Below are 14,476 nucleotides of genomic sequence, written 5' to 3' on the forward strand. Positions count from 1 at the left end.
ATACGTTGTATATTACTGAGTGCAGGCTACTACCATTTGGTGACTCACCATAATGATGTTATTTCCGGTCGTTATTTTGTTGTTCTCGAATTCGGGGGGTTCACCTGATCGGTTACGATGGCCCAGAGATAGTACCATTAGCAGCTTGTTGTGGGCATATGTATTGATTGCTTCCCCATCACCTGGTAGGATTGAGTAAGTCTGTGTCGGTCATTCATTGACTCTTCGAGTGGTGGAATGCCTTTAGTGTATCCGTGCCCCGGGGTGTATGGGGTTCTTAGGAGAGGATCATCCAACCGGCATTCAGGACCACGGAAATGTGTGTCCATACATGTATGAAATGTTAGGAATTGAATAATTTAACAAATTGTTCTATAGTATTACTCACTGTATATTTAGTATACTTTTGAGTTCGCATCGGGTAACCGTGTGACCTGTTCAGAGTTGCCTTTGTAAATGTCGCTCAGCATCACCATCGTCGGTAACGTCAATTGTGGCGATTATCAAAGGGCCAAGAGTCTGGCGGAATTCCTCAAGAAGAGCTCGAAAGACAATTTTGAAGTGCGAGGTTTTTTCGAAACCGATTTCGACAGAATTCGCGCCACCGTGCAGTCGTATATCTCACATTCAGAGGGAGTGCTGATCATCATGGAGGAAGAGGGGAAAGATAAGATAGTGCAATTTGGGGTAAGAACGTTCGAGGGTTGGGCCGGAATAAATTACGCATTTTCTCCCGACGATTGGCAGTGTGGTGATTTCGAGGCGAATCTAATGGTCAATGCAAAGAGGGACTTACGTGGATTGATGAACCCTGAGAGGTCGTACGTTTGGGTGAATTTTGTGGCGCGCGACAATGATTATAGCGGTCCCGTTTTGATAGAATTTTTTGATGATATTTGCCCTAAAAGTTGTGCATTTATGAAAAAGAAATTATCGGAGTTAGCGGTGACTCGATCGGTGAAGGATGGATGGATCCAATTGGGCAGCAATAGTCGAGCGACTGAGGAGGAAGGGATCGTAAGGGAATCCTACGCGGTGCGCCATGATAATGCTGGAATAGTTGGTTTATGCTCTAGCGGAGCGGAGCATGAATTGTACGGGAAGGAGTTTTACATTACGACTAGAGCACTGGAGCATTTGGACGGGCGTGGGGTGGCTATTGGGAGGGTAGTAGAGGGGTTAGAGTTGATAGATAAGATATCAGAAATCGAGACGATCAGTTTTAGTAATCAAAAACCAAAAATTGACGTATTGATGTTGGCGGTTGACGTGTCGGTGGAGGATATTTCAGAGGTTATTGTGGAAGAGAATTCGAAAAATCTGGAGGAAGTTGATACTGATGTGGAATCGATCGCCCGATCGATTTTACAAGTGGTGATGGAAAACGTTGTCGTAGTGGGATGATGGTCATGGATTGATTAATGATGTTCACTTTGTAGCGTTATTGCGTTGAAGGTGCCAATCAACATAGGTATTATTGTCAGTGGTGATCTTGGAGGGAAGTGCCATTCTGCTATCTACTTCCCTTCGCATCAAGGGGATGTGAACGATAGAGCGGAGCGAAACAGTTCATTAGTGACATTTTTGATCCTCAATTATCAGGTAGATCTTTCCCTTTTCGGGGGCTACTGGAAGATGAGTCACTTCCGAGCTTTGCGGGTTCATCCTGATTGATCTGGCTGTAAGCAGTGAGGCGATCATTTATATATGTGTGCTCGTATATGCAGGGTGTTTTAGAAAAGGTCCATTGTAATTACTCAGCGCATGTGTGTATCTGCCATCCCTCCCACTATGTATGCTTCTCTCCATATTATTATGACTCAGCGGATAGGTAGAGTATGGGAGGCACTCAACTAGCATTCAAAATGGCCTATCCTCGTCGTCTGCCTTACACTAATATTTACACACGCTGAGAAATTGCTATAGATGGCATTTTTTTCCAACAACCTGCAAGTCCGGAGCAGGTGTTTAGCAGTATTATGATCTATTGTTAGTCATTCGGCGCTCTGTCGTAATCCCCATAGACAAGGGTCCGTCTTTGTGGCGATTGTTCCTGATACATGTCAACTTGGATTCTATGTAGCTTCCCAGCGGAGACCTTGCACGGAATTTAATTGCATTGTTGGAATAGTGAAGACTTCGAACGCCTTGTACCTCTGGGATACTACCGGCTCGCCTTTCCTAAAGTAGAGTATGGCATTCCCCTCACTGCTGCCTGACTTGGTGAGTTGTTAGTGTGGGAATAGAGGAAATTGGGACTGTTTCCCAGTGATGTCATCCTTTAGCATCAATCGATTCGCTCTATTGCTGTTGCAGTAACTCAATATCTTCACACAGTAGTGATTCACTCCAATACTCATTTTTGTGCAACAGACTCCCGAAACCGCCACTTTCGCTCCGCTGAAAATCTTCTTACCTCGAGAGCGAACGCTGGAAACATCGCATAGGGAAAGGGTTGCATCTTGTTGGAGGTTTTAGATTTACCAGGACTAGTTTATAATGGCAGAGCAGGCTGGGCTGACGATGGGCTCTAATGATGCCCTCACTACTGCGGCTACGATCACGAAGAGAGTTATAGACGAGCAGTTAGCGGTCCTGTCGGCGTAGGGCGTAGTGTTCGATAAGGCTCTGTTGAGGCATGCTTTGCATGTAGGTATCCTCAGCATTTGGTCACGGCAGCCCAAATGCCTGCTAAAATGACGGCGTTGGAGACCACGAGTAGTGACCTAAAACTACAGGTGGCTTGAGCGTCGTAGCTACATCCTGCTATGTGGTGATCTTAGGTCTACACCCTAGACGCCCTGAGAGCCTGCCGGAAACTGTGGCGGTTGGCATGCGAACTCCACACTAATAGTTCCTGTATGAGGGTGGGTAGTGATCAGTTAAAGCCATTGGAGATCAGTGGGAGGTTGATGGTGGTCGAGGTAGGGAAAAGGTAGTGGGGGCAAGATCACTAGATTGATAATGTTAGCAACGAATATCCGAGCTGGAGGAGAAGTTGAGGGAATTGAGACGGTCCAAGGCTTCGTCGAACGATGGTTTGGCTCATCAGAATATACGGTGAGATTGGAAGTAGAAGATATGGACCCATGTGGTGTCGTAGTAGGTTGAATGATGCCGATGATGATGATGCTGCTGTTGAAGTAGCAATACTACCAGATGGTCGAGGAGGTACGAATGGTGCGTAGTAGAAGTGGTGTCGAGTTACATTCAATTCACTGGGGGATGATTTTGCTCTTGGGTGGTGATCTAGATTTGATGACTTCCCGTCTCCGTATCCTTACCTCTACTAGTCGACGTGCCTTTGCAGCAAGTACTAGAGAGGAACTGCCTCGTGGGGTTTACCGTTCCTTTGAGAAGAATACCTCTCCTACTGCTGCTGGGGGTGGAGGAGGCGGTGATCAGCTGCCGACTGGGATATCCAGGGTCAGTACTGGAGGTGGGCAGGTATGGCCAGGGGAGGGTAATAGGAGAAGGAAGGTGGTGGTGGAGGACGAGGATGTACCTTTGAGGGAGCTGCCTAAAGGCTTGGCCAGAGTGGGTAAGGAAACTCCCAATGTGAACCTGCGTCGTCCGTCTATGGTCGAGGAGGGTCCAAAGATGAGGTTGCCGAAAGGGTTACTAAAGGTGGGGGAGGAGGAGAAGAGAGCTGAACGGGGATTGCCGAGGGGTGTTACACCGATAAATTCAGAGAAATTTGGTATGGATGTGCAGACGACGGAGCTGCCACAGGGGCTCAAGAGAATCTCAGAGGCTCCAGTGAGGAAGGAAAAGTTGGATAATATTTCATTTGAAAGGCGGAGCGAAGCGATTCGCGAATCGGGGGATTCGATTCAGCAATCCCAGGTCTACCATGGAACTATACCGGTAGTCCAACGACCCAGCATGTCTGGTGGGGTTATGATCACTCCAGTGGAAGGCAGTGAGTGGGGCGGGGGTTGTAGTCGTAGTAGCTGTTATGGCGTAGCGACGTTGTTGAGAAGGGGTTGTTGCACTGTAGGTGAGCAAAACCAACCGACGACGTTATCAGTGCCGAAGTCGACCAGGGAGGTGGAGAGTGAGGTCACGCCAGTTGCGGTGGAGATACTCAAAGTATACGTATCGGGCAAGAGCGAGGTATTGTTAAAATGACGGGTGCGGGGATCGAACCGGGGTCCTTGGCAGCCCGGAAGGATCGTCATAGCCTTAAAGCAGCTGGCGGGCCATCATCAGAATGCTGAGGAGATCGAAGGCTTGGAGAGCCTACCTGAGTGAGTTCACATGCACGCATGCCCAAAGCTTTATAACTGATCGTTGTTGTTGTTGTAGATACCAACGTCTATTGGATGATATGGGCGCTGCTTTGGATCTTGCAAGATTCTCCGGCCACGAAATATCCGAGATTGCGGAATACTTTCGTGTAGGATGCAGAATAGATGAATACCGATAGTTGTTGTATCGTCTTGAAGATACTCGGAGCCCCCGGGCTCACCAACCCGTCACGGCAGATGGCCAAGCGATTGAGTGTAAATCGAGATCGATCGAGGAGCATCCTCTGAGCTTGTTGTCATCAGTTCCAAATATGTGAACGTCTCCATGAGCTGTCACCTGTAGAGAGGATCCGTACCATCTACGTTATTACTACAGTCAGTTGGGAAGAGATCTCTATCGGACATTTCAAGGCTATTTTATAACGTCTAGCGGAGCGGAGCGATTTTTTTATTGGTTTTTTTCAGTGGATGGGACTCCGTCTTGATGATTACACTCATTGGGCCCTGCACCAATCGATTGACGCATGGATCGATTCTCCGGAGGTTGATGATGCTGCCGTGTTACCAGCGTTGTAGGAAATATCGTTATTGGAAAAGCGAGGTCACGATGATGATGCTCCGGCAGGTATCTCCTCTGTGAGCCTAGTATGCGTAAGCGCAGCCATAAGGTCTTGGCTAAACCTAAGGTGGGGTACCGACGGCGGCGGCGGCGGCGGCTGCCCGTATCGAAGGGTGGTTGAGGTTATCTTAGGTATTCACACGTATGGAGGGTATGGTTGATCGATTGGAAATCCATCAAGTTGTAGATATGGTCAGAGCCTTGGGGAAGTATGAGGCGCAGGTGAGGAATGGAAGTGTCACTAAATCTGCACGCATGCACAATGTCATCAGAAATCTATCGTCAACAGAGCTCTGCAGAGGTTAGCTGCAAATCCTGGGAGGATACCTGACAGCAGTCTGCCTGCATTAGCACAGTTCTTAGAGTAGTTCTGAGGTCCCCGGTTCGAACCCCACGACCTGCACTTTTCAGCTCGACCGATCCGTCCAGCCCCGACATGTCGGCTGTAGCCGACTACGCCAGGAGGCGACTGTGCGCTATCGTTGCTGATGAAAGCGTAAGATTAAAGTGTGTCCATGCGTGCATACCACACCTCAGATAAATCGTAATGATGTCGCCCATCTTGTAGTCGAGCTCGCCAAGATCCCCACTATAGCCGCCGGAATCCTTGATGAGTCTGCTGAAGTGGGCCATGAGCGTCACTGCGCCACGAATACTCCCTTGGCAGATGATCCGCATGTCGGCCAACGTCCTCGATAAGGAAGTTATACCACAACTACTGCTACTGTACACTGCAGAAGGGGTATGGGGTCATCCTAGGGGGGGGAGTTTGCTCAGAGATCTTCCCTCAGCAACCGATGCATGAACTGGAGGTATCAGCGATGGCTAAGCTACGAGAACTGGAACCAAAAGGCGTTGCTAAGCTCTGCCTGGCAGCAGCCGCTGGAGGAAGTAGGAATCTTGTGCGCACAGGGAATGATACTTCATTGTTGATATCATCTTAGTGCGAGATAAGGAAGCATTGGTAGCCTCATATGGTGAGTGTTTGGATAGGGCCAGGAAATTCGAATCGGAAGAGTAAGGCAATCCTGGGTCTAACATTGCCACTGAAGTACCAGCTCGAATATGCTTACTACCACTACTCCTGCTGGTCTACGTCGCTGCATTGTATGTTAGTTCGATGTTCTCTCTATCAGTTTCATAGACGCCTTTTACTCGATGAGTCTGGCTGGGTTAGTGAACGATGATGCCTTGGTAGAGAAGGTTGATATCGAGAAAGTAACCTCCTGTTGTGTATCTCCATCGTCTCCAACCTCTTGGTAGATTATACGTCAAGCGCCAGTATCAGCCCTGCCTTCTCTAGCCTGGTCCTTAGTCGTATCTAACTTCAGCCGTCCACTACCTTGGAGTGTCCTATGTAAGCCTTTAGTGTAACTCTGCTGTTGGTTATGATGGTATCACAGGCTCGAGGATCGTACAAGACCCCTCTAGAGCAGTTGGTGATGATGTTGAATATGATGATAATGGAATGTGTGTGAAGGGGGATCCACATCAAGCCGCAATACTGTAGGTTTATGAACGATCGGCGGCCTTGTGTGCATGTTCCAAGTATAGATACGAGGCGTTGGCTAGTGCAGCCACTTTGAAGTGGTTTGTGATTGATGAGCCGTCAGTCGTGGCTGGTATGGAGAAGTGGAAATTGGCTTGGCAGAGTAGGTTAAGAATCTTGCACATCTTGCATTTCTTCAACGTTTAGGCTCACAGGATAAGGAAGATCCCCCCAGTCGGATGCAGTGGGAGGACATTCTCAATAAGGTGAGGATTACACTCAATCGATCATCAGGGCGAGCGCTACCTGTTCAGTTGGATATATCCCACCGGATGAAGGTGGAGGTTGTTGGCAAGAAGTGGCCTCTATGGGAGGCGCCCATTGTGATGTCTGAACTGAGCTGTGTGATTGACGCTAAATTGAAGAAGTCCCAGATTGTGCATCACTACAGCGGTTTGACGACAGGCTCGGCGAAATTGAGGCATCGTATTTGGAATGCCAAGTAGGGTGGTAGAGCATAGTTACGTATTATTAATACTTGTCGTCGTTGTAGCGGGTATGCTGTGTTTGGTATTGGTGATGATCAATTCCCTGATAATCATGGAGGTGCAGCATCTGATGCTAATTGTGACTTCCTGGCCGGCCTATTAGATATAGTAAGAGGGTTGATCTCCATCACTCTGCTGCACTCTTGTTGTTGGTGGTTAGGTAGTAAAGAATCAACTCAACACACAGCGTTTGGCTGGTATAGAGCTACAGACAACAGAGCGTCCGAGAGGTACTCAGAATAGGAGACCAGGACAACGATCAGGGAAGATTGTCGATGTTGCCGCTGAACGGGCTAAGAAGGAAGCAAGATGGTTGCGGAGATGATGGGCCATGTTTCTGTTATGTTTCTAGTCTATACTACTGTTGAGCTGAGGGGAGGGGGAGTAGGAACCTATCAGGCCAGTCGATGAGGATTTAATAGTCTGTGCATGTTAAGTCAAGAAGCCGAGATTCTCAGGGACGCTAGGGAAGGCTGTATGACTGGTGGAATCAACTAGTGTTGAGGAAAGCTTTCAGAGAGGATGGATTGGGGACAATATAGAGTTGTGGGCCGTCGCGGACATTCCTGCACAACAGTTTCTCCATGCGCACAGTGCATAGTTACCATGACGTCAACTGCACTACTCTTCCTGCGCCTTTAACATACCTCGATCAGAATAATAATAATCGATTCCAGGATCGACCCTGAGGTTTGGTCAGCATACAAAAAGTCCGCCCACTAGGGAGCTGTCCGTATAGGACGACGAGCTTGTGTAATCTCGCTCGCCCGATGTGGGCGTGCGCGGTTTACAAACAGCTCATAATGTGAGGGGGTTATAAAGGATTTTGCCAACTAGTCATTTGAGCATTCGGTTGCAGGTTTCGCCGAGTTGGAGAAACCTGGTGCCTCGCTCATCATAATCATCTATCTTCCTAGGGTGAATTACGTTGCGTGATGAAAATGGATTTAGGGTTCTGGCTGGGTGGTTGTATATCACTTTCCAACTCTTTAACGGTTCGGGGATCTGCTTGCACGGTTATCGGCTTACAACCGAAACCTTTCGAGATGGGTTTTACGATTTCACAAATTTCAAGTATTCGGTTTTTTCCTCTCATTTTGTCCATCACTTGCTCGATGTAACTTACCTGTATGTCAGTATATTATAATGACTTACTCCTCACTGACTACTCCTGGTGATGATGATTATGATGATAGTCGCTATCAAGAAGCCAGGGAGTTCTTGTATGAGGCAAGTAAATTAATGAGGGAGAGCACGGCCCAAACTGACCTGCTAAGGTGGTGGTCGTTGTGGTGTCATCATTGTTTATGCTCTAGACGTCGCCACTCAGTTACCAGAATGCCTTCATACACGATAAGGTTGGGCCCCTCGTCCGCACCTCCTTCGGTGTAGGGGTCCTTATGGGGGTTAGACCAGATGGCACTGCTGAAGTACAATTACAAACGTTGAAGATGTATCCAAGGCTCACTGATGTAGACGACCTCTATTATATCATCCCTTTTACCTGATATGTCATCAGATACGACTCCTCCCTGAGCGCTGTGCCAGGCCACTACCATCATCATATCCATATGATGAGGCCGCCCCTTCTCAGGGCTTGAAGCGGGAGGCCCAATGTTATGAAGAGCATCCTTGCCCTAACAATAATAAGAGGCAGTTGGTTGATTACCACTGAGGTGTATTACTTCTATTAAGAAGTCGTATTATCAACAGTGGAGTGTTGTCGTTGTTGTGGTTAATACTATACTGTAGTGTTGTCCACATCCTTGTGATCATCATGACTCTACCTCCTGGGTTCAAAGATAATCGTCCACAATGGTTGAAGATAACCCAACCCTTTGTGGCAGGAGGTTTAGCTGGATCATTGGCAACCTGTGTCATTCAACCCGTTGACATGGTTAAAGTGAGATCAACCATAATGCCGACAGAGAGGAAGGAGGAAGGCCTCATTTCTGATGTATCAGGTGCGGATCCAGATAGCAGAGGCGGGTACAACTCACAGTCCAGTGGCCATCGGTCGTAAGATCATAGCTGATGAGGGTTTCTCTGGTCTCTATAAAGTAGTAGGACCAGAAGGGTCACCCTTCCACATCTGGTCTCAACTCTTCCTCTTATTGTTGTCAGGGTCTGGACGCCGGTATTGTTCGTCAACTCACATACACTACAACCAGGTTGGGAGTCTTCCGTCTGGCGTCAATGTCGTTACAAGCACCAGACGAGAAGACGCTACCGTTTTGGAAGAAGAGTGTTGCCGGCCTGTAGGTTGCCCTCACGTCGTTGCTCCCCATATCTACTACTCAGGTTTGCTGGTGGTGTTGGGGCATTCGTGGGCACTCCAGCGGACCTCTCCCTGGTTCGTCTACAAGTAACGGTCGCTACAGATCGGCGGATTAATATCACCATCGTTGTCGTCGTTTAGGCTGATGCAACTCTGCCTGCAGCCGAGCGACGTAATTACAAGGGGGTTTTCGACGCTATGAGGCAGATTGTCAAAACCGAGGGGGTTACTGGTCTTTGGAAAGGCTCTCTACCGACCGTTACTCGAGCCATGGCACTTAATGTTGGCATGTTGGCTACTTTCGATCAGGTAGTTGTGGTCATAGTAGTAGTATCATCCAATTTGTTGGTCCCTCAGGGGAAGGAGTATTTTGGGCATCTTATGGGCCCAGGATGGGGCGCAACATTAACGGCATCAGCATGTTCAGGGTTCGGGGCCTCAGTCATGTCACTTCCCTTCGATTTTGTCAAGACTAGAATTCAGAAAATGAGACCGGATGCTAATGGGGTCATGCCGTACACTGGTACTCTCAATTGTTTTGCCAAGGTAAGGGAGATTCCTGGTTCGATTCCTGGTCATGACATTTCTGTCAGGTCCTCCGTGATGAAGGACCATTAGCCTTTTACTCGGGTTTCCCAACCTACTATACTCGTATTGCCCCACATGCCATGTTAGTTCTGCTACTTGTTGACATGATTAACACCTCAGTGGTGAGGTCATTCGCTTGAGTTTTTCATGAGTTATCTTAACTCCGTCCAACCACTGGTCAAGTCAGCATGTGCTGAGTGTACTACTGATTGGCAGTCATCATTTTTCACGTATACCATTATTGCGTTGTACCAAGTCGGGATTTGTAAAGTACAAATAACCATGGACGAACCGTGATGTTCCTGAGCCCAATATCCTCCTGGTGAAAAGAGCTGTGACTAAGAAGTAATTTCCTAGCTAATGAACACTCATCAATACTCTCTATCTAGTGTGTACTATCTTAATAGTGCTCAGGCTCTAAAGGTGTGATAGGTTTACCTTCCAGTACAAACCTTTCGCGTCTATTCACTCAAACGAGCCGCGTATTCTGTAACTTAATATGGTGCGACGAGATATAATGGACGAGATCAACAGCTATCGATTACCAACTAGCCATGTTGTCGCGCGGCTTGAATGGACAAGTAACGCACGGTCAGGGTTATTGTCCTCCAGTATTCCCACCGATCATTTTACTATATCGGCAGGGATTGTCTTGTCACTTGAGTTGTCACTATAAAGAACACAACAAGTGTATATGAGAAATCTCCTTCGAAGAACAAAAGATATCATGAGCATGTGGGAGGAGGAGATAGGCGTATTAGAAAGTTCAGAGAGACACACAAAGAACACTAATTGGCAACACCAAAAAGTAGTACGAGCAATAATCACTTAGGTGATGATGGCGACGGCACACTATAGGCAAATCAGCATAATTACTGATAAAAAGGAATACGATTGAATAGATAACACGCTAGGCAAATGAGTCAACTGAACCGAGAACGATCAACTATAGGGGATGGGGTATTCGGATAACGATGCTCTCGGGAATCTGGAGTGGAGAACACCAAACGGCGTGGATTCAACGGAGTGCCTGCTAGGAGGATGCTTGGTAGTACATGCAATGGGAATACCTTACATGGTGGGGCAGTATGGTTAGCATTCAGCTCGTCGAGTTGAGGTATCCTGAATAATGAAACTAGATGATGGGATTAGGACTTGTGACTACTCCTGTTGATGATGAGGATATTGGTTATGATTATTCATAACAGCATGGACAGCAGCTGCTGAGACTTCAGCACATCTCAACGCCATTGTAGCGTTGGCCGCTGCCATCTATAGAGGAACACTAATACAAGATAGGAGACACAAGCACACACTTGGATGAGATGCTGCTGGACATTATGGGCCGGGAAAGGAGGCAGATGAACCTCTCCATAAGGTGGAGGAATACCATAGGGCAGGTAGGCAGGTAATGAATTAGGTGGTGTCCACATAGGAGTATGTCCTATTAGAAAAGGGTCTAATGATGATCAAGTGTGATAATGATAGCTCACCTTGAGAGTAGTACATAGGAACATGAGGCGACATATGCGTACCAGCATCCCCACCACCTTGCTGCTGTTGTTGTTGTGGGGTTTTATCGATCCATGCAGGCTCACAATGGTGATGATGCCACTGGTCAACAGGGAGGAGGGTAGTGAGTCTTAGTGGCTGAGGTGATGGTATTGACTCCTCCTGTTGGTCCTCCTGTTCATCCTCATCATGATGATGAGGTGTCTGAACTCCACGAGTGCTATGTCCAGTAGATGCAGGATTGGTTAAGAAAGACGGTGTATCCATCATCATCGTAGTTGCAGTAGCACTCACACCACCTAATAGGATATGATCATAAACCACACCGGAGGGTAACAGCCACACCAACCATCGCATGTAGACTCTCCTCCCGACCTATTCCTGCTACTATTACTGCTCGTCCCCGCGCTAACTTCGCCCTTATTGATAGATAGCCCACCACCACCATGCTGGTGATGATGATCATCATCAGAGGTCTTAGGAGTAGATTGATGATCTACTGGCTCTTGTGTGTCGACTCGACGAAGGTTGGCTACTTGCTCATATATCTGTAGGATAATCAATGCAAGCCTTCTTGGTATAAGGGTATAACCTCTTCGATAAGAGGATCTCCTCGCTGAAAGGTAGGAGTTTCGAATAGGTTCTTGAAAGCAGCCATGTAGTTCTGCCTTGTCCTCGAACTCAATTGTTGAAGGTCTCCATTACCCTCACCAGTGGTACTAGGCAATAGCAGTCTATGATGCTCCTTATCAAGATGTAGCCGTACAGCGAGGCGCCTATAGAGACGACCATCCTACCCAGAGGGACTGCTGGTGGTACTTTGACAACTCCTGCCAGACATCAGTGGCCCATTCGATGAGGTAATGGTCGACCAGCTTGGGGACGTTAAGAGCCTTCCTAGCTGCTGAGTTCGTACCAAAGTCCACTAGGCAATCCTGATGATGAAGAGCAGCTCTACAGTCACTCCACATGATGATACCATACTGTGCCGGATGGGTTGAGGTAGATAATAGCTCGGATCTTGTGAGGGTTGGGGAAGAGCCTCTCGCAGGTATAGGGTGTAACCGAATGGGAGGAGGACGACGAATCGTTATTACATCCTTCTTCAGAGGCAGTGATCCTGATACAACAAGTGATAGGGTATGATCTAATAGACCAACCTGAGTGTTGTTGGTATAATGTTATCAGGCATGTGTGTAGAGGATGCAGTAGCCTTAGCAGAAGCAGCTAGGACATCAGCTCGGTCTGCCTCCATCTAAAGGAAGGTATATCTAGGGTACTGTATTAGAGGTCTACCTTTAGCCTCTCTAGAAGGTTCTCATAGCCAATAACATTAGAAGCAAGACCCCTGTGGTCCTCGAGGAACCTTACAGCTGCGTGGACATGACCAACCATATTGAGTAGACCAGCAACGTCCTTTAGGGATGAGTCAACTCTATCACCACGGGCTATGGCCTGATGAAAGTAGTATCATACCAGGGTAATGACTAGTACTCTACCTCCATAAAGGCAGAGAATGCACCTTTTAGATCGCCATCGAACTCCAAGCGTTTAGCTTGGCCATACCAGGAGTCATAAGAAGGCATAGCAGGGCTTGGGCAACGGGCGAATAGGCGACCACGACGACTAAGAGGGAGGTAGTAGCACAATAGGAGGGTGGAAGGACTTACTCGGTAGAGTGATGACGAGATAGGGTAGTCATACAAAGACAGTAGCAACAACAACAACAACAACAACTTGCGCAGATGATGATGAGAGGATACAAATTACAGTTGAGGAGATGCAAGATGTACAAGAATGCAAGATGAGTCCATCATCATCACCGACTCCGGCCTACCGCCACTTGAATTATGTCTGCTTCTGAAGGTGTAACGACTGAGGCCGCCACCACGGAGCCTACTACTGGCCGAGGGAAGCCTGATGGACATAGATTGGATCAGATCCCTACTGTAGATCTATTAGGGGAGATAAGACGACGTCAGGCCATATTATCAAGGCCAGAGAGGAGGGTCCTCCTTACTGGACCGCAGGGTGCTGGGGTTGGTATTGCTACACAGGCAGCTAGGTTGGCTAGGGCATGGGGTATATGTGATATCAATCATCAACAGCTTATAGAAGAAGGAGGGGAGGAAGTGGAGGAGGGTGGGGTGCCTGTAGTAGTAGATGCTATGAAGGCACCTCAATGCCGTAGAGGTTTTGTATTGCATCATATACATCCTGATAACTCGGCATTATCTATTATGAAGATTGATAAGGAGTTAGAACACTTTGGTATGAGCCCAATAGACACTGCTGTCATCATAGAACCTAAGAAGATCGTCTCGGAGGAGGACGATACGGCATCAGTAGAGTTGAAGAAGACGTTACTGCAGAGGTAGTAGTAGTAGTAGTAGTATGGCCAGCTGCTGGTGGCATATCTTGGTATTAGGATATCTGGTAGACTCTATCATAAACCCTCTGGAAGGGTTTATAATGTATCAACACCTGGATGCCAACCTAAAGTGTCTGGAGAGGATGACCTCACTAATGAGCCTCTCACTATGGGTAAAGAACCCTCTATGAACATGGTAATATAACAACAACAACCACCATGGTGATGATGCTGCTACTAGCCTCGTATCATCCTTGATATCAGATAAGTACAGCATTGGATGAATGGTTTGGGCCTATAAGGAAGTCTGTAGTAGAATATTTAACTAGGTCGGGTAAGCTAGTATTACCATCGATAGATGGTATGCAAAGCCCTAATGAGGTGGCTCAGGAGGTGAGTATCTGACGACTCTATCCAAGTGTATCGTCATCATCATCATTATCAGGTACTACGGCATGTTACCAAAGGTCCTTCTATGAAAGCATCAGACAGCAATGAATAATCCTATCCTATCTAGTGCTCTCGATGATCATCGTTTCTGTCATCATGTCGCCTTGAGTACTACAGGGATTCTCGACTATGGAGAGTAGCTGCTGGTCATAATAATGGTGTCCGACTACTCCCGCTCCTACCCGAATTAGTATTGCCGTTACTGTGTCGTTGTTAGGGATGAGGCCAACTCCTCATGGAGGATGGGTAGTAGTATGGACCATGTTGTGGTGGTGTTCACTTCGATGACCTCCAACAGGGGTCAACAAGGACGACTATGACGTCAGATGATCACTGTTCGCCTTGTATGATTGGTGTTCATATCGAGTTAT

General features: G+C 47.5%; 6 protein-coding genes across 6 annotated transcripts; 5 read left to right on the plus strand and 1 right to left on the minus strand.

Annotated features, from left to right (window-relative positions):
* Positions 1–456: 456 nt before the first annotated feature.
* On the plus strand, positions 457–1,674 carry Pmar_PMAR028688 (hypothetical protein; the record flags this gene model as incomplete). The annotated part of the gene is made up of 3 exons (XM_002787380.1): positions 457–818; positions 909–1,017; positions 1,603–1,674. The coding sequence occupies 3 exons, from the start codon at positions 457–459 to the stop codon at positions 1,672–1,674; spliced, it is 543 nt and encodes a 180-aa protein (XP_002787426.1).
* An 825-nt stretch (positions 1,675–2,499) lies between these two features.
* Positions 2,500–7,842, plus strand: Pmar_PMAR028689 (hypothetical protein; the record flags this gene model as incomplete). Its single annotated transcript, XM_002787381.1, has 31 exons — positions 2,500–2,603; positions 2,654–2,738; positions 2,784–2,924; positions 2,972–3,060; positions 3,107–3,171; positions 3,254–3,426; positions 3,448–3,759; positions 3,847–3,922; positions 4,001–4,116; positions 4,165–4,250; positions 4,309–4,399; positions 4,449–4,505; positions 4,554–4,625; positions 4,716–4,822; positions 4,876–4,936; positions 5,002–5,091; positions 5,142–5,233; positions 5,281–5,365; positions 5,407–5,493; positions 5,537–5,611; positions 5,661–5,760; positions 5,814–5,886; positions 6,006–6,087; positions 6,133–6,226; positions 6,273–6,375; positions 6,424–6,521; positions 6,566–6,624; positions 6,673–6,860; positions 6,912–7,014; positions 7,067–7,136; positions 7,766–7,842. 31 exons carry the CDS (start codon positions 2,500–2,502, stop codon positions 7,840–7,842), a joined length of 3,111 nt encoding a protein of 1,036 aa, XP_002787427.1.
* Positions 7,843–8,052: 210 nt separating this feature from the next.
* Pmar_PMAR028690 (hypothetical protein) lies at positions 8,053–8,581 on the plus strand (the record flags this gene model as incomplete). The annotated part of the gene is made up of 3 exons (XM_002787382.1): positions 8,053–8,183; positions 8,237–8,378; positions 8,426–8,581. 3 exons carry the CDS (start codon positions 8,053–8,055, stop codon positions 8,579–8,581), a joined length of 429 nt encoding a protein of 142 aa, XP_002787428.1.
* Positions 8,582–8,669: 88 nt separating this feature from the next.
* On the plus strand, positions 8,670–9,980 carry Pmar_PMAR028691 (hypothetical protein). The gene is made up of 7 exons (XM_002787383.1): positions 8,670–8,809; positions 8,871–8,966; positions 9,031–9,164; positions 9,208–9,271; positions 9,326–9,493; positions 9,542–9,730; positions 9,778–9,980. Exons 1-7 carry the CDS (start codon positions 8,684–8,686, stop codon positions 9,910–9,912), a joined length of 912 nt encoding a protein of 303 aa, XP_002787429.1. The 5' UTR covers positions 8,670–8,683; the 3' UTR covers positions 9,913–9,980.
* Positions 9,981–11,843: 1,863 nt separating this feature from the next.
* Positions 11,844–12,986, minus strand: Pmar_PMAR028692 (hypothetical protein; the record flags this gene model as incomplete). The annotated part of the gene is made up of 7 exons (XM_002787384.1): positions 11,844–12,060; positions 12,104–12,219; positions 12,269–12,404; positions 12,445–12,539; positions 12,581–12,739; positions 12,784–12,910; positions 12,955–12,986. 7 exons carry the CDS (start codon positions 12,984–12,986, stop codon positions 11,844–11,846), a joined length of 882 nt encoding a protein of 293 aa, XP_002787430.1.
* Positions 12,987–13,134: 148 nt separating this feature from the next.
* Pmar_PMAR028693 (adenylate kinase B, putative) lies at positions 13,135–14,170 on the plus strand (the record flags this gene model as incomplete). The annotated part of the gene is made up of 4 exons (XM_002787385.1): positions 13,135–13,658; positions 13,713–13,851; positions 13,920–14,048; positions 14,101–14,170. 4 exons carry the CDS (start codon positions 13,135–13,137, stop codon positions 14,155–14,157), a joined length of 849 nt encoding a protein of 282 aa, XP_002787431.1. The 3' UTR covers positions 14,158–14,170.
* Between the last annotated feature and the right edge of the window lie 306 nt (positions 14,171–14,476).

This window comes from Perkinsus marinus, assembly GCF_000006405.1.
Source record: "Perkinsus marinus ATCC 50983 genomic scaffold scf_1104296929422, whole genome shotgun sequence".
NCBI classification, from domain to species: Eukaryota; Perkinsozoa; order Perkinsida; family Perkinsidae; genus Perkinsus; species Perkinsus marinus.